Here is a 23,307-nt window from a genome sequence, read left to right as displayed (position 1 = left end):
GGCAGTGTGCCATTGCCATTTCATGTGTGAAACATTTGGTAAAAGCTGGATTATAAATAGTCAATCAGAGATTCAATTTGAAAAACTAGATTACTTGTTGGATTACTTTTCAGAAAGGATGTTTACAATTTTTTTTTTAAATTCTCAATGACATTCAATTCAGAATTGAACAAAGGTGCAAATTGAAGTTTATTCCACGTGAGCGAGTCTGAACACCAATCAGAGACCACTATGATGACACACCAAATGATGACCACCAATCAGAGACCGCTATGATGACACACCAAATGATGACCACCAATCAGAGACCACTATGATGACACACCAAATGATGACCACCAATCAGAGACCACTTTGATGACACACCAAATGCGTTTGATGGATCCTTTTTTGTCTTCTTCTCATGCCTCTTAATGGGTAAGTAATCCAAAAGTAATCAGATTACATTACTTAGTTTGGGTAATCGAAATGTTACGCTACTGATTGCAGTTTTGGACAGGTAACTAGTAACGGATTACAATTAGAAAGTAACCTACCCAACCCTGTCTGTGACTGAGCAGCGGGAAGCAGTTGGCCCCGGGGGCGTTGGATTCACAGAAGTTTCAATACCTCCTTTCAGTCGCAGTTAGTGAGAGAGAGAGAGAGAGAAAGAGAGAGAGAGGTGTTTTGTGTCAAGAGGATTTCCATTGAAATGGAGTGCTTCAGTTTTTTTGTTCAGTTGATGTTGGTAAGCGTTGCCTCTGCCGGGATAGATGGAATACATTGGACATATACAGGTACATATTTATTCATTTATGACCTATTCCCTTTTAGTTATCTGTAGTTCTTTTGGATTCCAAATCCCTAGAAAGACCCCAAAGTCTTAAACTCATTAAAATAAATGTTCTTCATTTCAATTCATTATTAATTTATTAAAGATAATGAACTCTACTTTAGCTCTGAAGAATGATGAATAGAAAGAGTTTGAGAATATAATAACAGAGACTGAAGGTTTTTTGCAATATGTTATTGCTGTTTAAAATCAGTCATCATGATGACAAACAGGAAGTAAACATGATGATCAGGCACTGTATGTGATTATAGCTATGGAAGACAAGTAGGTCATTATCGTATTGTGTAACGTCTGTGCCCTTCAACCTGTCATTTGGTTCATGATGCAGAGTACACTGTACTGCCTCTCTTACAAACCACCGGTCAGACATTGTTGTGAAGGTATGCCTACAGGGAGAACAGTGGGACTTCATACAATAGCAGTTAGGGTACTTTTGCCCCCCCCCCTTCTCTTCCCCACTGTTCTGCTTGGACTATAGTTGAAAGCGTGGGCAGCCAATGAAAATATTGTGGCCAAGTTTACATTGTCTCATTCCTCATCATCATCATCATCATCATCGTTCTAATCCACCCGCGCCATTCCGTTTCTCCCTACGTCAGAAGGGGCCCTGGACCAAGTGCACTGGGCGGAGCACTATCCTGCGTGCGGTGGCCGGAAACAGTCCCCCATTGACATCCAGAGGCAGAACGTACTACACAACCCCCACATGACACGGCTCGAGCTCACCGGATATGATGCTCAGAGAGGCAACTTCCTCATGAAAAACAACGGACACTCAGGTAGAAAAGTAGTGGGATGATGTCTGAAATAACAAAAACGAAAAAAAATATATCATATTCCCTGTTTTATTATATTGAATGAAGAGTCTATAAGTTTTAAAATAAAATTCTGGCAACAATAACATCTTAACGAGTGTATCTAAATGAAGTTAGGATTGCTTCCTTTGACAATGAGACTACTCAAAATGTGGTCCTGTGTGGCTCAGCAGGTAGAACAAGGCACTTGCAGAAGGCAAGAAATGTGGGTTTGATTCCCGCTGGGGCCACCCACATGTATGCACGCATGACTTGCTTTGGATAAAAGCGTCTGCAGAATGGCTTATGTCATAATTATTAAAATGTCATTTTGTGTTGTTGTGGCCAGTTGAAATCGTCCTCCCTCCCAGCATGGTGATCACCAAGGGTCTCCCCGGGCGCTACACGGCCGTCCAGATGCACCTCCACTGGGGCGGCTGGGACCTTGAGGAGAGCGGGTCAGAGCACACCCTGGATGGCATCAGATACATGGCAGAGGTGGGCTAATGCCACAGAAGGGTGTAAAACAGCGAAAACAAATAGAGGTGGGGTCGTGACTTGACCATAGTGGGCCTCAACAGCAGTGTTTGTGCCATCATGACACTCTTTGCCACTCCTTGTCATGCCAACATCACAAGGAGTTGACCTGATAGCACTAACAGATCTGGGACCAGTAATTGTGACCGCTACCTCAACAGTGCATCTCAGTTATACTGATCTGGGACCAGGCTACAGCTACCTCAACAATGCTTTTCTATTCAATGAGTAATTTATTTGGTTTTGATGTTCCTGGAGAAACATAGGGCCTGTACTAAAGTTACCCTCTTGGTTTCTAGAGGAACATAAGGCCTGTACTAAAGTTATCCTCTTGGTTACTAGAGGAACATAGGGCCTGTACTAAAGTTACCCTCTTGGTTTCTAGAGGAACATAAGGCCTGTACTAAAGTTATCCTCTTGGTTACTAGAGGAACATAGGGCCTGTACTAAAGTTATCCTCTTGGTTACTAGAGGAACATAGGGCCTGTACTAAAGTTATCCTCTTGGTTACTAGAGGAACATAGGGCCTGTACTAAAGTTATCCTCTTGGTTACTAGAGGAACATAAGGCCTGTACTAAAGTTATCCTCTTGGTTACTAGAGGAACATAAGGCCTGTACTAAAGTTATCCTCTTGGTTACTAGAGGAACATAGGGCCTGTAATAAAGTTATCCTCTTGGTTACTAGAGGAACATAAGGCCTGTACTAAAGTTATCCTCTTGGTTACTAGAGGAACATAAGGCCTGTACTAAAGTTATCCTCTTGGTTACTAGAGGAACATAAGGCCTGTACTAAAGTTATCCTCTTGGTTACTAGAGGAACATATGGCCTGTAATAAAGTTATCCTCTTGGTTACTGGAGGAACATAGGGCCTGTAATAAAGTTATCCTCTTGGTTACTGGAGGAACATAGGGCCTGTAATAAAGTTACCCTCTTGGTTACTGGAGGAACATAGGGCCTGTAATAAAGTTATCCTCTTGGTTACTGGAGGAACATAGGGCCTGTAATAAAGTTACCCTCTTGGTTACTGGAGGAACATAGGGCCTGTAATAAAGTTATCCTCTTGGTTACTGGAGGAACATTATACCTTTATTTCAACAAGGTCTCTTTTACAGCTGGGCCCTGAGTATACATGTTTACACATACAGTTTAGGTACAATGATTAAGAAGCTTATCAAGACAAACAAAACGATCACAGATAACACAACAAAATACAGCAGCAGATTGTTACATTTATACACAGGTTATTCACCTAACAGCACAAGAACTTGCATTACCCGAAACAGTTACAAGCAATCTAAAAATAAAAATGCTCCAATAAATATTTAAAATGGGCAACATAGGGCCTGTACTAAAGTTGTCGAACGTTGCCGGTCTTGGGCTGCTTTCTCATCCTCTAGCCATGACAAGTGGATCTTCTTGAGTTGTTGTATGGATAAAGTACAGGTTAGTTTAGTCACTCTGATTTTCACAAACTGAATTATTACTGCATAAACATTGTATATGGTGGGTTCCCTTCCAACAGGTTCGTCAAGTGGAGCAACTTGCAACTTACAACTCATGATAAACAATGAGGTCATCGGTCAATTAGGACATATGCCAGATGGGCTGACTAATTTGTAGCCTAGTAGGCCTGTCTAAACTGGGGGTTTTGTGCAAAATTATCATTATTTGGCTAATGATGTGGGCCTCGAGAACCAAAAAAATGGGCCTGTGTTTTAGAAATGTCTGGGCAGATTTCTGGTCCCAGTTCTTCCCTGTGAACAATGTATTTGTTTTCTTTGTCCTCTGTGTTGCAGCTCCACGTTGTCCATTATAACTCTGATAAGTACAAGAGCTTTCAAGAGGCCAGCAACAAGCCTGATGGACTGGCAGTTCTAGCCTTCTTCTTCGAGGTGAGATCTGGAGATCTGAGACCTGGTTCTCCATCTTCTTCTTTTACTTCTTCTTATTATTATTTAGGTCCCGCTTTAAATGGCGTTCAGCTAATAAAGGCTTCATAAAGCCTTCATAATGCCTTCATAAGCACTACATAAATGCATTACAAAGCATCTATAACCGTATGTCATAAATGTGGCATAACTGTGTGACATAATCATCAATGTCAAATGTGACATATCCCACTATGTCGAATGTGATATACAGTTGAAGTCAGAAGTTTACATACACCTTAGCCAAATACATTTAAACTCAGTTTTTCACAATTCCTGATATTTAATCCTAGTAAAAATTCCCTGTCTTAGGTCAGTTAGGATCACCACTTTATTTAAAAAATGTGAAATGTCAGAATAATAGTAGAGAGAATGATTTATTTCAGCTTTTATTTCTTTCATCACATTCCCAGTGGGTCAGAAGTTTACATACACTCAATTAGTATTTGGTAGCATTGCCTCTTTATTGTTTAACTTGGGTCAAACATTTCAGGTAGCCTTCCACAAGCTTCCCACAATAAGTTGGGTGAATTTTGTCCCATTCCTCCTGACAGAGCTGGTGTAACTGAGTCAGGTTTTTAGGCCTCCTTGCTCGCACACGCTTTTTCAGTTCTGCCCACAAATGTTCTATAGGATTGAGGTCAGGGCTTTGTGATGGCCACTCCAATACCTTGAATTTGTTGTCCTTAAGCCATTTTGCCTCAACTTTGAAAGTATGCTTGGGGTCATTGTTCATTTGGAAGACCCATTTGCGACTTCCTGGCTGATGTCTTGAGATGTTGCTTCAATATAATAATTTTCCTGCCTCATGATGCCATCTATTTTGTGAAGTGCACCAGTCCCTCCTGCAGCAAAGCACCCCCACAACATGATGCTGCCACCCCCGTGCTTCACGGTTGGGATGGTGTTCTTCCTCCAAACATAATGATGGTCATTACGGCCAAACAGTTCTATTTTTGTTTCATCAGACCAGAGGATATTTCTCCAAAAAGTACCATCTTTGTCCCCATGTGCAGTTGCAAACCGTAGTCTGGCTTTTTTATGGCGGTGTCAGGTGTGTGCGTACTGGTAGCGAAGTCAGGTGCAGGAGAGCAGAGATTTGTGAACAGGCGCATACTTTATTGAGGCAAAAGTGCAAAACGCGCAAAACAGTCAAAAGAATTATGTTTAACAATAAACATCTTTGTGAAAAATACCACAAAAAAAACAAGCCAGTCTGGCGCGTCAACAATAAACACGTAACACAAACAGTCTTTCACAAAGACATGATGGGGAACAGAGGAATAAATACATGGAGATTGATTGGGGAATGAAAACCAGGTGTGCAGGGAACAAGACAAAACGAATGGATATATGAAAAATGGAGTGGCGATGGCTAGAAAGCCGGTGATGTCGACCACCGAACGCCGCCCGAACAAGGAGAGGAGCCGACTTCGGCGGAAGTCGTGACAGGCGGTTTTGGAGCAGTGGCTTCTTCCTTGCTGAGCGGCCTTTCAGGTTATGTCGATATAGGACTTGTTTTACTGTGGATATAGATACTTTTGTACCGGTTTCTTCTAGCATCTTCACAGGGTCCTTTGCTGTAGTTCTGTGGTTGATTTGCACTTTTCGCAGCAAAGTACATTCATCTCTAGGAGACAGAACGCGTCTCCTTCCTGAGCGGTACGACAGCTGCGTGGTCCCATGGTGTTTATACTTGTGTACTATTGTTTGTACAGATGAACGTGGTACCTTCAGGCTTTTGGGAATTGCTCCCAAGGATGAACCAGACTTGTAGAGGTCTACAATTTCTTTTCTGAGGTCTTGGCTGATTTCTTTTGATTTTCCCATGAGGTCAAGCAAAGAGGCACTGAGTTTGAAGGTAGGCCTTGAAATACATCCACAGGTACACTTCCAATTGACTCAAGTGATGTCAATTAGCCTAACAGAAGCTTCTAAAGCCATGACATCATTTTCTGGAATTTTCCAAGCTGTTTAAAGGCACAGTCAACTTAGTGTATGTAAACTTCTGACTGTCACGGCTGTTGTCGGTAGAAATGGAGGACCAATACGCAGCAGGTACGTGAATGCTCATCTTGATTTTTAATTATCTTCAAAACCGAACATACAAAACACAAAAAACGAACACTCGACAAATAAACAGTCTGGTAAGGCACAAGGCTATACACAGAATAATCACCCACAAATCACACATACAAACACACCCTAATATATGGGACTCTCAATCAAAGGCAGATAGACAACACCTGCCTTCAACTGAGAGTCCCAACCCCAATCAACCAAACATAGAAACACACAACCTAGACTAACCATAGAATTACTAAACATAAACCAAAACCCGGAATTACTAAATCAAACACCCTTTACACAAAACACACCACCCCGAACCACATAAAACAAATACCCCCTGCCACGCCCTGACCAAACTACAAAACAATTAACCTTATATACTGGCCAGGACGTGACACTGACACACTGGAATTGTCATACAGTGAATTATAAGTGAAATAATCTGTCTGTAAACAATTGTTGGAAAAATGACTTGTGTCTTGCACAAAATAGATGTCCTAACCGACTTGCCAAAACTATAGTTTGTTAACAAGAAATGTGTGGAGTGGTTGAAAAATGAGTTTTAATGACTCCAACCTAAGTGTATGTAAACTTCCGATTTCTACTGTAAACTTGTGCTTTATAAAGGGTGACATGTTGTAAAGAGAAGTCATGTTAGTCACATGACATCTAATCTCATTCCCAGACACTTCGGCCCAAATGCGCTAAAGTTCTGGTGGGCCAACTCTTCAAACTTGTTCATTAGTTAGGGTTTGTTTTAATATCACATTTTAATAAGATCAATTGTGCAAATAGAATGGGTGGGGTTTAGCTAGAATTATGACTTTGTGGCTGTGTTAACTAGTGACGACCAGGGGGAATGTTTTTGCTAGCAAAGGACATAGCCTGATGACAAATACTTTACTCAGTGAGGTAACTCTAAATGGTTGATATCCCAGGCTTATATGTGCTGTGTGTTCAATAGCCTGGAGACGAAGTTACACCAAGAAACACTAAACTTGATGAAAGCCCTCAACCTACAGAAACACTGACCTTGATGAAAGCCCCCAACCTAAAGAAACACTAACCTTGATGAAAGCCCCCAACCTAACGAAACACTAACCTTGATGAAAGCCCCCCAACCTAAAGAAACACTAACCTTGATGAAAGCCCCCAACGTACAGAAACACTAACCTTGATGAAAGCCCCCCAACATAAAGACACACTAACCTTGATGAAAGCCCCCAACCTACAGAAACACTAACCTTGATGAAAGCCCCCAACATAAAGACACACTAACCTTGATGAAAGCCCCCAACCTACAGAAACACTAACCTTGATGAAAGCCCCCAACCTACAGAAACACTAACCTTGATGAAAGCCCCAACCTAACGAAACACTGACCTTGATGAAAGCCCCCAACCTAACGAAACACTAACCTTGATGAAAGCCCCCAACATAAAGAAACACTAACCTTGATGAAAGCCCCCAACCTAAAGAAACACTAACCTTGATGAAAGCCCCCAACCTACAGAAACACTAACCTTGATGAAAGCCCCCAACCTACAGAAACACTAACCTTGATGAAAGCCCCCAACCTAACGAAACACTAACCTTGATGAAAGCCCCCAACCTAAAGAAACACTAACCTTGATGAAAGCCCCCAACCTAAAGAAACACTAACCTTGATGAAAGCCCCCAACATAAAGACACACTAACCTTGATGAAAGCCCCCAACCTAACGAAACACTAACCTTGATGAAAGCCCCCAACGTACAGAAACACTAACCTTGATGAAAGCCCCCCAACATAAAGACACACTAACCTTGATGAAAGCCCCCAACCTACAGAAACACTAACCTTGATGAAAGCCCCCAACCTACAGAAACACTAACCTTGATGAAAGCCCCCAACCTAAAGAAACACTAACCTTGATGAAAGCCCCCAACCTAACGAAACACTGACCTTGATGAAAGCCCCCAACCTAACGAAACACTAACCTTGATGAAAGCCCCCAACATAAAGAAACACTAACCTTGATGAAAGCCCCCAACATAAAGAAACACTAACCTTGATGAAAGCCCCCCAACCTAAAGAAACACTAACCTTGATGAAAGCCCCCAACCTACAGAAACACTAACCTTGATGAAAGCCCCCAACCTACAGAAACACTAACCTTGATGAAAGCCCCCAACCTACAGAAACACTAACCTTGATGAAAGCCCCCAACCTACAGAAACACTGACCTTGATGAAAGCCCCCAACCTAACGAAACACTAACCTTGATGAAAGCCCCCAACATAAAGAAACACTAACCTTGATGAAATCCCCCAACCTACAGAAACACTAACCTTGATGAAAGCCCCCAACCTAACGAAACACTGACCTTGATGAAAGCCCCCAACCTAACAAAACACTAACCTTGATGAAAGCCCCCAACATAAAGAAACACTAACCTTGATGAAAGCCCCCCAACCTACAGAAACACTAACCTTGATGAAAGCCCCCAACCTACAGAAACACTAACCTTGATGAAAGCCCCCAACCTACAGAAACACTAACCTTGATGAAAGCCCCCAACCTAACGAAACACTAACCTTGATGAAAGCCCCCAACATAAAGAAACACTAACCTTGATGAAAGCCCCCAACCTAAGAAACACTAACCTTGATGAAAGCCCCCAACATAAAGAAACACTAACCTTGATGAAAGACCCCAACATAAAGAAACACTAACCTTGATGAAAGCCCCCAACCTACAGAAACACTAACCTTGATGAAAGCCCCCAACCTACAGAAACACTAACCTTGATGAAAGCCCCCAACCTAACGAAACACTGACCTTGATGAAAGCCCCCAACCTAACGAAACACTAACCTTGATGAAAGCCCCCAACATAAAGAAACACTAACCTTGATGAAAGCCCCCAACCTAAAGAAACACTAACCTTGATGAAAGCCCCCAACCTACAGAAACACTAACCTTGATGAAAGCCCCCAACCTACAGAAACACTAACCTTGATGAAAGCCCCCAACCTAACGAAACACTAACCTTGATGAAAGCCCCCCAACCTAAAGAAACACTAACCTTGATGAAAGCCCCCCAACCTAAAGAAACACTAACCTTGATGAAAGCCCCCAACATAAAGACACACTAACCTTGATGAAAGCCCCCAACCTAACGAAACACTAACCTTGATGAAAGCCCCCAACATAAAGAAACACTAACCTTGATGAAAGCCCCCCAACATAAAGAAACACTAACCTTGATGAAAGCTCCCAACATAAAGACACACTAACCTTGATGAAAGCCCCCAACCTACAGAAACACTAACCTTGATGAAAGCCCCCAACCTACAGAAACACTAACCTTGATGAAAGCCCCCAACCTAAAGAAACACTAACCTTGATGAAAGCCCCCAACCTAAAGAAACACTAACCTTGATGAAAGCCCCCAACCTAACGAAACACTGACCTTGATGAAAGCCCCCAACCTAACGAAACACTAACCTTGATGAAAGCCCCCAACATAAAGAAACACTAACCTTGATGAAAGCCCCCAACATAAAGAAACACTAACCTTGATGAAAGCCCCCAACCTAAAGAAACACTAACCTTGATGAAAGCCCCCAACCTACAGAAACACTAACCTTGATGAAAGCCCCCAACCTACAGAAACACTAACCTTGATGAAAGCCCCCCAACCTACAGAAACACTGACCTTGATGAAAGCCCCCAACCTAACGAAACACTAAACTTGATGAAAGCCCCCAACATAAAGAAACACTAACCTTGATGAAATCCCCCAACCTACAGAAACACTAACCTTGATGAAAGCCCCCAACCTAACGAAACACTGACCTTGATGAAAGCCCCCAACCTAACAAAACACTAACCTTGATGAAAGCCCCCAACATAAAGAAACACTAACCTTGATGAAAGCCCCCCAACCTACAGAAACACTAACCTTGATGAAAGCCCCCAACCTACAGAAACACTAACCTTGATGAAAGCCCCCAACCTACAGAAACACTAACCTTGATGAAAGCCCCCAACCTAACGAAACACTAACCTTGATGAAAGCCCCCCAACATAAAGAAACACTAACCTTGATGAAAGCCCCCCAACCTAAGAAACACTAACCTTGATGAAAGCCCCCAACATAAAGAAACACTAACCTTGATGAAAGACCCCAACCTACAGAAACACTAACCTTGATGAAAGCCCTCAACCTACAGAAACACTAACCTTGATGAAAGCCCCCAACCTAAAGAAACACTAACCTTGATGAAAGCCCCCAACCTAAAGAAACACTAACCTTGATGAAAGCCTCCCAACATAAAGAAACACTAACCTTGATGAAAGCCACCAACCAATAGAAACACTAACCTTGATGAAGGCCCCCAACCTATAGAAACACTAACCTTGATGAAAGCCCCTAACCTAAAGAAACACTAACCTTGATGAAAGCCCCCCAACAACATAAGGTAATTGAAAGTGGCTTTCTTATGGAACCAAGTTACATGTTCCTCAGTACACAAACACGCACACAACAATTTAACGAGCCATACCGTGCGGTGTTGGGTCCAGTCAGCTATTTGACACATTCACCCACTGAAAAGATCAGCCACAAAATGTTGGCACCATTGTAACAGGATGTAATTAAGCCCTGGTCTCCATGGGAACAGAAGAGGAATACCCGGTGCGGTAGTCTCAGGTTGGACTACTCCAAATCATCTTGGCTCTGACACACACTGTCATGTTTGTCTGAAGGATCGGACCAAAATGCAGCGTGTTCGTAGCTCCACATATTTTAATAAACGTGAAACAGAAAATGCAAGACACTAGTTACCTGAAACACAAAAACAACAAACCGTGGCGCAGAGAGGAAAACACACTACTCAAAAGATAATCACCCACAAAACAGGAAGAGAAAAACCCCTACTAAATATGATCTCTAATCAGAGGCAACGAGGATCAGCTGCCTCCAATTAGAGCTCAACCCAAACAATCCCAACATAGAATTAGAAAAGCTAGAACTAAACATAGAAATAGAAAACATAGAACAAACACCCCCTGTCACGTCCTGACCTACTCTACCATAGAAAATAACAACTTACTATGGTCAGGACGTGAACACACACACACACACACACACACACACACACACACACACACACAAACACAAGCTTTGCAGGTCATCAACCCATTTAAATACGTCTCACTACAGTAACCTGTGGATCATGAGAGAACCTTCATAAATCAGCAGAATGTTAATAACCTATTTATTTGCACTTTATGTAGTGTCCTGTAATGCTTAGTTTGAGGTGAGACACCATTGGTCATTCATAACACATTTATAAAGGCTTAATGATGTAAACACAAATGTATTAACAACTTTAAAGACATGTTTAACCAATACATTTCGCTCTACTTTGACATTTTTAAAACAATATAAATACATGAAGTTTCAAGAAGTCCAGCAATGTAATTACAGTAAACATTACACAGGGTTGTGAATAGTGTAGCTTGTCCCTGAGCTGGCGGACGAATGGTTCTTGCCTCTCTTCCTGCTGGAGGTACAGCATGTTGGTTCCAACCTTAAAAGTAACAACAAAGAAAGTTAGCAGGTCTGTGAGGAAATTCCTTTGTCACACCATCTAGATAAGGACATTTCTGTGCTGAGTCAGAAATAATCTAAATGGGGAGATGGGAAACTCCATTCCATTTGTATTATTATAATCCTCTTTAATTTACAAATCTCATGACGTGACTATGAGACATTGCTGTATCTAGGGGGATTTTTATTTAGCTGACCCTGCTAGCTAGTGTAAGGTCTGTCATCAGGAATGGACCAAGGCGCAGCGGGAATGTGGATACTCATATTTTTAATAAACACAAGTAAAGCATCCACAGGAAAAAAAACTATAAACACGACAGGAACAGTTTTGCAGGCACACAAAACGCAGTGCAAAAACAACTACCCACAACCCCAAAGAAAAACACACACCTGTTTATAGGACTCCCAATCAGAGGCAACTAGAACCACCTGCCTCCAATTGAGAGTCCAACAACCAATCTACACATAACACAAAAACCTCTGCCACATCCTGACCAAAACTAATACAATTGCTCCCTCTGCTGGTCAGGACGTGACAGTACCCCCCCTAAAGGTGCAGACCCCGGAATGCACCTTAAAAAAGAAAACACAAAAAATCCCCAATACCCCAACAAAACCAATAAACAATACCCCCTAAACAATAAGGGAGGGAAGGGAGGGTGGCTGCCGTCAACGACGGCACTGTGCTACACCCTCCCTCCCCAACCCACCTATCCTGGAGGTGGCTCAGGTGCGGGACGTGGACCTCGCTCCACCTTCGGCGTCGCCCAGTTCGGTGGCGCCGATGGCTGCACCGGGCAGATGGGCCACTCGGGCTGACCCGGGCAGACGGACCACTCGGGCTGGGCCGGAAGACAGGCGGGCCACTCGGGCTGGGCCGGAGGACAGGCGGGCCACTCGGGCTGGGCAGGAGGACAGGCGGGCCACTCGGGCTGGGCCGGAGGACAGGCGGGCCACTCGGGCTGGGCCGGAGGACAGGCGGGTCACTCGGGCTGGGCCGGAGGACAGGCGGGCCACTCGGGCTGGGCCGGAGGACAGGCGGGCCACTCGGGCTGGACCGGAGGACAGGCGGGGCACCCTGGCAGATCCGGGCAGGCGGGCCACTCTGGCAGATCCGGGCAGGCGGGCCACTCTGGCTGATCCGGGCAGGCGGGCCACTCTGGCAGACCCGGGCAGGCGGGACAATCTGGCAGACCCGGACAGGCGGGCCACTCTGGCAGCTCCGGGCAGTCGGGCCACTCTGGCAGCTCCGGGGAGGCGGGCCACCCTGGCTGATCCGGGCAGTCGGGCCACCTAGGCTGATCCGGGCAGTCGGGCCACTCTGGCAGCTCCGGGCAGTCGGGCCACTCTGGCAGCTCCGGGGAGGCGGGCCACCCTGGCTGATCCGGGCAGTCGGGCCACCTAGGCTGATCCGGGCAGTCGGGCCACTCTGGCAGCTCCGGGCAGTCGGGCCACCCTGGCTGATCCGGGCAGTCGGGCCACCCAGGCTGATCCGGGCAGTCGGGCCACTCTGGCTGATCCGGGCAGTCGGGCCACTCTGGCTGATCCGGGCAGTCGGGCCACTCTGGCTGATCCGGGCAGACGGGCCACTCTGGCATCTCCGGGCAGACGGGCCACTCTGGCATCTCCGGGCAGACGGGCCACTTTGGCAGCTCCTGACTGGCGGGCGGCTCTGGCGACTCCTGACTGGCGGGCAGCTCTGGCGACTCCTGACTGGCGGGCAGCTCTGGCGACTCCTGACTGGCGGGCAGCTCTGGCGACTCCTGACTGGCGGGCAGCTCTGGCGACTCCTGACTGGCGGGCAGCTCTGGCGACTCTTGACTGGCGGGCAGCTCTGGCGACTCTTGACTGGCGGGCAGCTCTGGCGACTCTTGACTGGTGGGCAGCTCTGGCAGCTCCTGACTGGCGAGGCTGGGCTGACGCACTAGACGCCTGATGCGTGGGGCTGGTACTGGACGTGCCAGCCTGGAGACACGCACCTCAATGCTAGTGCGTATAGCGGGAAACACCGGACCGTAGAGGCGCACTGGCGGTCTTGAGCGCAGGGTTGGCATCACCCCTTCAGGCTCGATGCTCACTCCTCCCTGGCACAAGCGGGGCGCTGGTACTGTGCCTACCGGCCTGAAAATCCCAGGCCTCACCACAGCCCCAACCCCAAAGCACGGGACCTGTCCAGTCTGTCTCTGCCCTACAAGGGTCCGGGGAGCTGGCCTGGGGCTCCAATCTTGCCCCGCCAAACAGCCCTTGTGCCCCCCCCAAAAAATATTGGGGCTGCCTCTCGGGTTCCCTTAGCTCCCTTAGTTTGTCCTCCCAGAATCGTCGTTCACTCTGCCAAGTCCATTCATCAACCCGATGCTCCTTCCTCCTCCGCTGCTTGGTCCTTTTGTGGTGGGTAGTTCTGTAAGGTCTGTCGTCAGGAATGGACCAAGGCGCAGCGGGAATGTGGATACTCATATTTTTAATAAACACAAGTAAAGCTTCCACAGGAAAAAAAACAATAAACACGACAGGAACAGTTTTGCAGGCACACAAAACGCAGTGCAAAAACAACTACCCACAACCCCAAAGGAAAACAAACACCTGTTTATAGGACTCCCAATCAGAGGCAACTAGAACCACCTGCCTCCAATTGAGAGTCCAACAACCAATCTACACATAACACAAAAACCTCTGCCACATCCTGACCAAAACTAATACAATTGCTCCCTCTGCTGGTCAGGACGTGACAGCTAGCTACATTTCTTTAGCTAGCTAGCTAGCTAGCAATTGATGTGAAGTCCCCAAAATTATTTGAAATAAAGATTGAGGTAGCTATGTAATCCAGCTATGAAATCCAGCTCAACACTAAATTGCAATAAATAAAGGATAATTTACTCATTTGTTGCTGTCCAGTGGCACCACTGTGGGGATTTGATTTGCTAACTTATCACATGTGCACGTACTGCGCTAACCAAACAACACTGCAGGGCATGCACACTGACTTAAAGGGCAACTACACTCAAAAATCGAAGTTTGTTCAATTTGTCCCAGAACTCAAAAGTCATCTTCTGATGTGGTTTAGTGTTGTGAACACAGAACATTTAATTCAGCTGTTTTCCCATTTAAAAGGTGTCAGAAAACAGGGGGAAAATAAGAATTTTGGCGGGAAATCCGAAAACTGGAAAAACAAAATAGAGAAAACTGAATTTGGGAAAAATACAGAATTAGGCAAAAAGTAAATATACATTTTAAAAGGCCTTCGAACATTTTTTGCTGTGCATGACTGCACTTTAGAGTGTCATCCTGCAGCACAGTATTTTGGGGAAAGTTGAGGTCAGGTCCAATATTGGCTATGCATCCAAGAGGGAAAGAGGTTGGGCCATCCTAGAGAGAAACCCAGAGAGGAATCAGGCTCTGAGGGGTGGCCAGTCCTTCATACTTCCATAAAAAACGATTACCTTCAGATGAGTCCTGTGACACAGAGAACACCATTGTGTTTGTGAGAGTCTCCCCTTTCCATAGCATGATCATAACAGATCAAACCGTTTGGATGCTACAGACGTTTCAGTGAGAAGACTCATTTTCGTGATGTCTCACAGTCTGACAAACATCGCTCTAGCGCTGTCACTTTTCACCGCAGACGAGGAAGTGTTACTTAAGCAGATGCAATGGATTGAGACGCATCCAATGCAAAATACAGATGTCTCAAGCTTGAACTGATGGATTTTGATGGGGATTTTTATCTCTCCTGTAGCCACGTTGCCAGTCTGTTTATCTCTTCTGTAGCCATGTTGCCAGTCTGTTTATCTCTCCTGTAGCAATGTTGCCAGTCTGTTTTTCTCTCCTGTAGCCACGTTGCCAGTCTGTTTATCTCTCCTGTAGCCACGTTGCCAGTCTGTTTATCTCTCCTGTAGCCACGTTGCCAGTCTGTTTATCTCTCCTGTAGCCATGTTGCCAGTCTGTTTTTCTCTTCTGTAGCCATGTTGCCAGTCTATTTATCTCTCCTGTAGCCACGTTGCCAGTCTGTTTATCTCTCCTGTAGCAATGTTGCCAGTCTGTTTTTCTCTCCTGTAGCCATGTTGCCAGTCTGTTTTTCTCTCCTGTAGCCACGTTGCCAGTCTGTTTATCTCTCCTGTAGCCATGTTGCCTGTATCTCTCCTGTAGCCATGTTGCCAGTCTGTTTATCTCTCCTGTAGCCACGTTGCCAGTCTGTTTTTCTCTCCTGTAGCCATGTTGCCTGTATCTCTCCTGTAGCCACGTTGCCAGTCTGTTTATCTCTCCTGTAGCCACGTTGCCAGTCTGTTTATCTCTCCTGTAGCCATGTTGCCATCCTGCCTCTGCTTTAGCCAATGTGTGGTTGTTTTGTAGTTTTGTTCTGCCAAGAAGTTTTAGCAGTTAGTTTGATCGACACCTAGCCTAGCACGAACCATACTGATCTCTCCCAACACGAATACAGAATGTGAGAACGACATCAGGATGGTTCGTACGAGGCTAATCGACACCAACTACAGCGATTTTATCAACAACCTAACAAATTCTCTCCTGTGTCCTAGTTGCCAGTCAGGCCTGTTTCTTTCTTAGCCAATGTGTGGCAAGGACTCCATGATGTAGCCTAGCAATACTGAATCCATCACATTCCTGTTTGTATGTTTGTGTTTTTCCGTTATAGGACGGACATTTTGAGAACACCTACTACAGTGATTTCATCAACAACCTGGAAAAAGTCAAGTACACAGGTGATTTGGGTTTTCTTTCAAATATTACTGAATCTTTCTACATTAATAACAGTATTACTGAATGTATCTACATTAATAACAGGTATTACTGAATGTATCTACATTAATAACATTAGTTTTGAATTTATATACAGTACCAGTCAAAAGTTTGGACACACCTACTCATTTCAGTGTTTTTCTTAATTTTTTTACTATTTTCTACATTGTAGAATAATAATGAAGAAGTCAAAACTATGAAATGACACATATGGAATCATGTAGTAAGCAAAAAAGTGTTAAACAAATCTAAATGTTATATTTGAGATTCTTCAAAGTAGCCACCCTTTGCCTTGATGACGTCTTTGCACACTCTTGGCATTCTCTCAACCAGCTTCATGAGGTAGTCACCTGGAATGCATTTAAATTAACAGGTGGAATTTATTTGTGGAATTTGTGGAATTTCTTTCCTTCTTAATGCGTTTGAGCCAATCAATTGTGTTATGACAAGGTAGGGGTGGTATACAGAAGACCAAGTCCATATTATGGCAAGAACAGCTCAAATAAGCAAAGAGAAATGACAGTCCATCATTACTTTAAGACCTGAAGGTCAGTCAAGAACTTTGAGGGTTTCTTCAAGTGCAGTCGCAAAAACCATCAAGCGCTATGATGAAACTGGCTCTGGTGAAGACCGCCACAGGAAAGGAAGACCCAGACTCACCTCTGCTGCAGAGGATACGTTCATTAGAGTTAACTGCAACTCAGATTGCAGCCAAAATAATTGCTTCACAGAGTTCAAGTAACAGACACATCTCAACATCAACTGTTTGATGCTCATTTTCTTTCTTCACTTCTTGTGTTGTTGTACAGGCCAGTCCTTGAACATATCAACCCTCAACGTACGTTCCATGCTACCTGAGAACCTGAAACATTTCTACAGGTACCAGGGCTCTCTCACCACCCCTCCCTGTTACGAGAGCATTCTGTGGACCGTGTTTGACACACCCATCACCCTCTCTCACAACCAGGTAACCCTGCTCTCTCGCTCTCACAAACCTGCTGATGTGTAAATTAACTTTTGAATTCACCAAAAATTGGAAGTGAACTCTTAAACTCTGCACCAAGCCTCCATGAAAAGCTGATAAACAACCCTGTGAAAGATTAATCATTCATTCATCCATTTATTCGTTCGATTAATTGATTCATTCACTAATTCATTCTCCTCTCCTCCTCCACTCCTCTCCTCTGCTCTCCTATCCCCTCATCCAGATCAGGAAGTTGGAAAGCACTCTGATGGACATGGCCAATAGGACCCTGTGGAATGATTACCGCATGGCCCAACCTCTCAACGACCGCGTGGTCGAGTCCTCCTTCCTGCCTGGCCCGAGGAAAGGCGGTATGTATAACCTGCTCTTAGGGATTCAATAGATCAACTAAACTGATCAAATATTATCATGTTATATATATATATATATGATAATATTTTATATATATTTTATATATATATATACACTGCTCAAAAAAATAAAGGGAACACTTAAACAACACAATGTAACTCCAAGTCAATCACACTTCTGTGAAATCAAACTGTCCACTTAGGAAGCAACACTGATTGACAATAAATGTCACATGCTGTTGTGCAAATGGAATAGACAACAGGTGGAAATTATAGGCAATTAGCAAGACACCCCCAATAAAGGAGTGGTTCTGCAGGTGGGGACAACAGACCACTTCTCTTTTCCTATGCTTCCTGGCTGATGTTTTGGTCACTTTTGAATGCTGGCGGTGCTATCACTCTAGTGGTAGCATGAGACGGAGTCTACAACCCACACAAGTGGCTCAGGTAGTGCAGCACATCCAGGATGGCACATCAATGCGAGCTGTGGCAAGAAGGTTTGCTGTGTCTGTCAGCGTAGTGTCCAGAGCATGGAGGCGCTACCAGGAGACAGGCCAGTACATCAGGAGACGTGGAGGAGGCCGTAGGAGGGCAACAACCCAGCAGCAGGACCGCTACCTCCGCCTTTGTGCAAGGAGGAGCAGGAGAAGCACTGCCAGAGCCCTGCAAAATGACCTCCAGCAGGCCACAAATGTGCATGTGTCTGCTCAAACGGTCAGAAACAGACTCCATGAGGGTGGTATGAGGGCCCGACGTCCACAGGTGGGGGTTGTGCTTACAGCCCAACACCGTGCAGGACGTTTGGCATTAGCCAGAGAACACCAAGATTGGCAAATTCGCCCTTCACAGATGAAAGCAGGTTCACACTGAGCACATGTGACAGACGTGACAGAGTCTGGAGACGCCGTGGAGAACGTTCTGCTGCCTGCAACATCCTCCAGCATGACCGGTTTGGCGGTGGGTCAGTCATGGTGTGGGGTGGCATTTCTTTGGGGGGCCGCACAGCCCTCCGTGTGCTCGCCAGAGGTAGCCTGACTGCCATTAGGTACCGAGATGAGATCCTCAGACACCTTGTGAGACCATATGCTGGTGCGGTTGGCCCTGGGTTCCTCCTAATGCAAGACAATGCTAGACCTCATGTGGCTGGAGTGTGTCAGCAGTTCCTGCAAGAGGAAGGCATTGATGCTATGGACTGGCCCGCCCGTTCCCCAGACCTGAATCCAATTGAGCACATCTGGGACATCATGTCTCGCTCCATCCACCAACGCCACGTTGCACCACAGACTGTCCAGGAGTTGGCGGATGCTTTAGTCCAGGTCTGGGAGGAGATCCCTCAGGAGACCATCCGCCACCTCATCAGGAGCATGCCCAGGCGTTGTAGGGAGGTCATACAGGCACGTGGAGGCCACACACACTACTGAGCCTCATTTTGACTTGTTTTAAGGACATTACATCAAAGTTGGATCAGCCTGTAGTGTGGTTTTCCACTTTAATTTTGAGTGTGACTCCAAATCCAGACCTCCATGGGTTGATAAATTGGATTTCCATTGATTATTTGTGTGATTTTTGTTGTCAGCACATTCAACTATGTAAAGACAAAAGTATTGAATAAGATTATTTCTTTCATTCAGATCTAGGATGTGTTGTTTAAGTGTTCCCTTTATTTTTTGGAGCAGTATATATAGATGTGTGTGTGTAGATACAGGTCTTGCTGTATATGATAGGAAGTGGATCTGGTTGTCCTAATTATGCTGTAACCTTCATTTGAAAAGACAGTATATATCTTCAGTTTGCTCCAATTTTCATGCACCATGGTTTGAAAGCGAGGTAGACAGCATCTTGGTCACTTCAAGGCAGCATGTATCTATACTTGACCAGCTGTACAGGACCGGCGGTATCAGGACCGGCGATGTCAGGACCGGCTATGCAGGACCGGCTGTGTCAGGACCGGCTGTACAGGACCGGCTGTACAGGACCGGCTGTGTCAGGACCGGCTGTACAGGACCGGCTGTGTCAGGACCGGCTGTACAGGACCGGCTGTGTCAGGACCGGCTGTACAGGACCGGCTGTACAGGACCGGCTGTGTCAGGACCGGCTGTGCAGGACCGGCTGTACAGGACCGGCTGTACAGGACCGGCTGTGTCAGAACCGGCTGTGTCAGGACCGGCTGTACAGGACCGGCTGTACAGGACCGGCTGTGTCAGAACCGGCTGTGTCAGGACCGGCTGTACTGGACCGGCTGTACAGGACCGGCTGTACAGGACCGGCTGTGTGTGCTAAGGAAAGGAATGGATATATTCCACCCTTAGGCAGAATCATTGAGAGCTAGAGAGCTCTGTGCATTAAATCCAGTGGTTGTAGATATAGATACGGTGCATTCAGAAAGTATTCAGACCCCTTGACTTTTTCCACATTTTGTTACGTAACAGACTTATTCTAAAAATGTATTAAATCGTTTTTTTCCCCCCTCATCAATCTACACACAAAACCCCATAATGACAAAGGAAAAACAGGTTTTTAGAAATAAAATAACTGAAATATCACATTTACATAATTATTCAGACCCTTTACTCAGTACTTTGTTGAAGCACCTTTGGCAGCGATTACAGCAGAAAGCTTCTTGGGTATGACTCTACAAGCTTGGCACACTTGTATTTGGGGAGTTTCTCCCATTCTTCTCTGCCGATCCTCTCAAGCTCTGTCAGGTTGGATGGGGAGCGTCGCTGCACAGCTATTTTCAGGTCTCTCCAGAGATGTCCTTGAGTGGCTCAGTCCGGGCTCTGGCTGGACCACTCAAGGACATTCAGAGACTTGTCCCGAAGCCACTTCTGCGTTGTCTTGGCTGTGTGTTTAGGGTCGTTGTCCTGTTGGAAGGTGAACCTTTGCTCCAGTCTGAGGTCCTGAGTGCTCTGGAGCAGGTTTTCATCAAGGATCTCTCTGTACTTTGCTCTGTTCATCTTTCCCTCTCTCTCTCCCTCTCTTTCTCTCTCTCTCTCTCTCTCCCTCGCTCTCTCTCCACTCAGCTTTCTGTCGCCATGATGAAATAGAATCAAAGCTCCTGAAGATTGAGGGTCTGATAACTTCTCTTGGAAAACACATACGTTCCAGTAAGAGTTTTCTCTATTTACCTTTAAAAGTAGAGCAAAATGAGGGAAGGTTTAAGTGAACTGACTCTTGGAACTTTGTTTTTGTTCATGTAGGTGCAATTGGGGATGCAAGGCCTTCCGAACATGGTGAGTAGTTACTTATGAGTACATCGTAAGCTATGAGGTGCTCTTACATATCAACATGGTGAGTAGTTAGGTAGGAGCACACCGTACCCTACGAGGTGCTCTTATATATTATGTGTAATAACACCAATGTGTTATTACAATAATAGGTACAATAGTAGTTCCAATAGTAGTTCCAATAGTACTTACAATAGTAGTTACAATAATAGTTATAATAACAGTTAGAATAATAGTTACAATAGTAGTTACAATAGTAGTTACTTTAATAGTTACAATAGTTACATTAAGTTACAATAGTTACATTAATAGTGACATTAATAGTTACAATAGTACTTACAATAACAGTTACGATAATAGTTACAATAATAGTTACATTAATAGTTACAATAGTAGTTAGAACATAACTACTACACAGGTACATGTCATGTATAGTGTAACACTTTACATGAAGTTGTTATTTTATGATTTCTATTTCGATTACTTATATTTAGAGAATGATTGTTTAGTAGTTGTATAGCAATCTGTCGTCTGTGTCAAATGTTAACCCTATCACTCCTGTCCCCCCTTTTAGAGCCCAGAGCGATGTCTCCCCTGGTGCTCCACTTCCCAGAGAGCAACACAGAGAGTTATGCCCGGGCCCACCTGGCTCACTCCATGGACCTGCACTCCTTCACCGCCTGCATGCACCTGAGGACGCGCCCTGGATGGGTACACACTGTCCTGTCATACTACAGCCAGGGAAATGACAACGAACTGATGATCACCATGGGATATGAGGTGGGTGGGGAGGAGGGAAGGAGGGAAGGAGGGAGGGATGGAAAGGAGGAGGGAGGGATGGATGAAGCAAGGGCGGGAGGGAGGGAGGAGGGAGACAGGGAGCGAGGGAGTGATGGATGGAAGGAAGGAAGGAAGGAAGGAAGGAAGGAAGGAAGGAAGGAAGGAAGGAAGGAAGGAAGGAAGGAAGGAAGGAAGGAAGGAAGGAAGGAAGGAAGGAAGGAAGGAAGGAAGGAAGGAAGGAAGGAAGGAAGGAAGGATGGATGAAGCGAGGGCGGAAGGGAGGAAGGAGGAAGACAGGGAGCAAGGGAGGGATGGAAGGAAGAGGGAAGGATAGATGAAGCGAGGGAGGGAGGAATGGATGAAGCGAGGGAGGGAGGCAGGGAGGAGGGAGGGATGATGAAGTGAGGGCAGAAGGGAGGGAGGCAGGGAGCGAGGGAGCGAGGGAGGGATGATGAAGCGAGGGCGGGAGGGAGGCAGGGAGGAGAAGGGGTGATGAAGCGAGGGTGGGAGGGAGGGAGGGAGGGAGGCAGGGAGGGAGGGAGGGATGGAAGGAAGGAGGGATGGATGAAGCGAGGGAGGGAGGCAAGGAGGAGGGAGGGATGGATGAAGCGAGGGAGGAGGGAGGCAGGGAGGAGGGAGGGATGATGAAGTGAAGGCGGGAGGGAGGAGGGAGGGAAAAGTCATTAAGACTTATTTCTATTTTTCATGTGATCCATCCAGGTGGGTCTGTGGATCGGCAACGAGTTTGTCAACCTGCCCCACAACTTCCACTCCCGTGACTGGGCCAACTACTGCGTCACCTGGTCGTCCCACTCCGGGGGTGCTGAGCTGTGGATCAACGGTGTGGTGGGGGAGGAGCAGTACCTCCAGAGGGGATACACAGTCAGCCCAGCAGGGGTCTTCATCCTGGGGAAGGACCAGGACGGCTTCCTGGGGATCTCTGACACGGACGCCTTCGTGGGTCAGATAACGGATGTCAACGTGTGGGACTACGTTTTGAACTCGTCTGAGATCCGGGAACAGATGTCCTGTGAGGACACCCCCTCTCCCAGGGGGAATGTGTTTAGCTGGGGGGTCACACCTCTGAGTCTCTATGGAGGGGTGCAGCTGGAGACAGACTACAGGTGTCACTGAGGGGAGGGGTGCAGCTGCAGCACAGCACCCTGGGTGGTGTTCAGCAGGGCACAACGTAGCAAAACGCGTTGAAACTGAAATAAAATATAAATGATGTCCAGTCAATATATCAAATCTATACTTTACTGCTACTGACTATTTGAGTATGAAGGATAACTCATCTATTTGAGACATGGGTAACAGGTTCAGTATAACAATGTTTATTGTATAAGGGAAGGGAATCGCAGAAGATCTCTAAATGTCCGTGTGGGCTCAGAGCATCAGCAATCTATCGTATTCGTATCTTTTGTTTTCTTAATAAAGTTCAATATTAAAGCA

The 23,307-nt window shown here is 45.6% G+C and overlaps 1 protein-coding gene across 1 annotated transcript; it reads left to right on the top strand.

Annotated features, from left to right (window-relative positions):
- Positions 1–529: 529 nt before the first annotated feature.
- On the top strand, positions 530–23,307 carry LOC106566382 (carbonic anhydrase 6). Its single transcript, XM_014134349.2, has 11 exons — positions 530–776; positions 1,432–1,611; positions 1,976–2,124; positions 3,962–4,057; positions 16,410–16,476; positions 17,323–17,480; positions 17,722–17,848; positions 20,872–20,955; positions 21,049–21,081; positions 21,650–21,855; positions 22,576–23,307. The coding sequence occupies exons 1-11, from the start codon at positions 692–694 to the stop codon at positions 22,987–22,989; spliced, it is 1,599 nt and encodes a 532-aa protein (XP_013989824.1). The 5' UTR covers positions 530–691; the 3' UTR covers positions 22,990–23,307.

The sequence above is a fragment of the Salmo salar genome, chromosome ssa13, assembly GCF_905237065.1.
Source record: "Salmo salar chromosome ssa13, Ssal_v3.1, whole genome shotgun sequence".
Lineage (NCBI taxonomy): Eukaryota > Metazoa > Chordata > Actinopteri > Salmoniformes > Salmonidae > Salmo > Salmo salar.
This window is presented reverse-complemented; position numbering and strand designations above follow the sequence as displayed.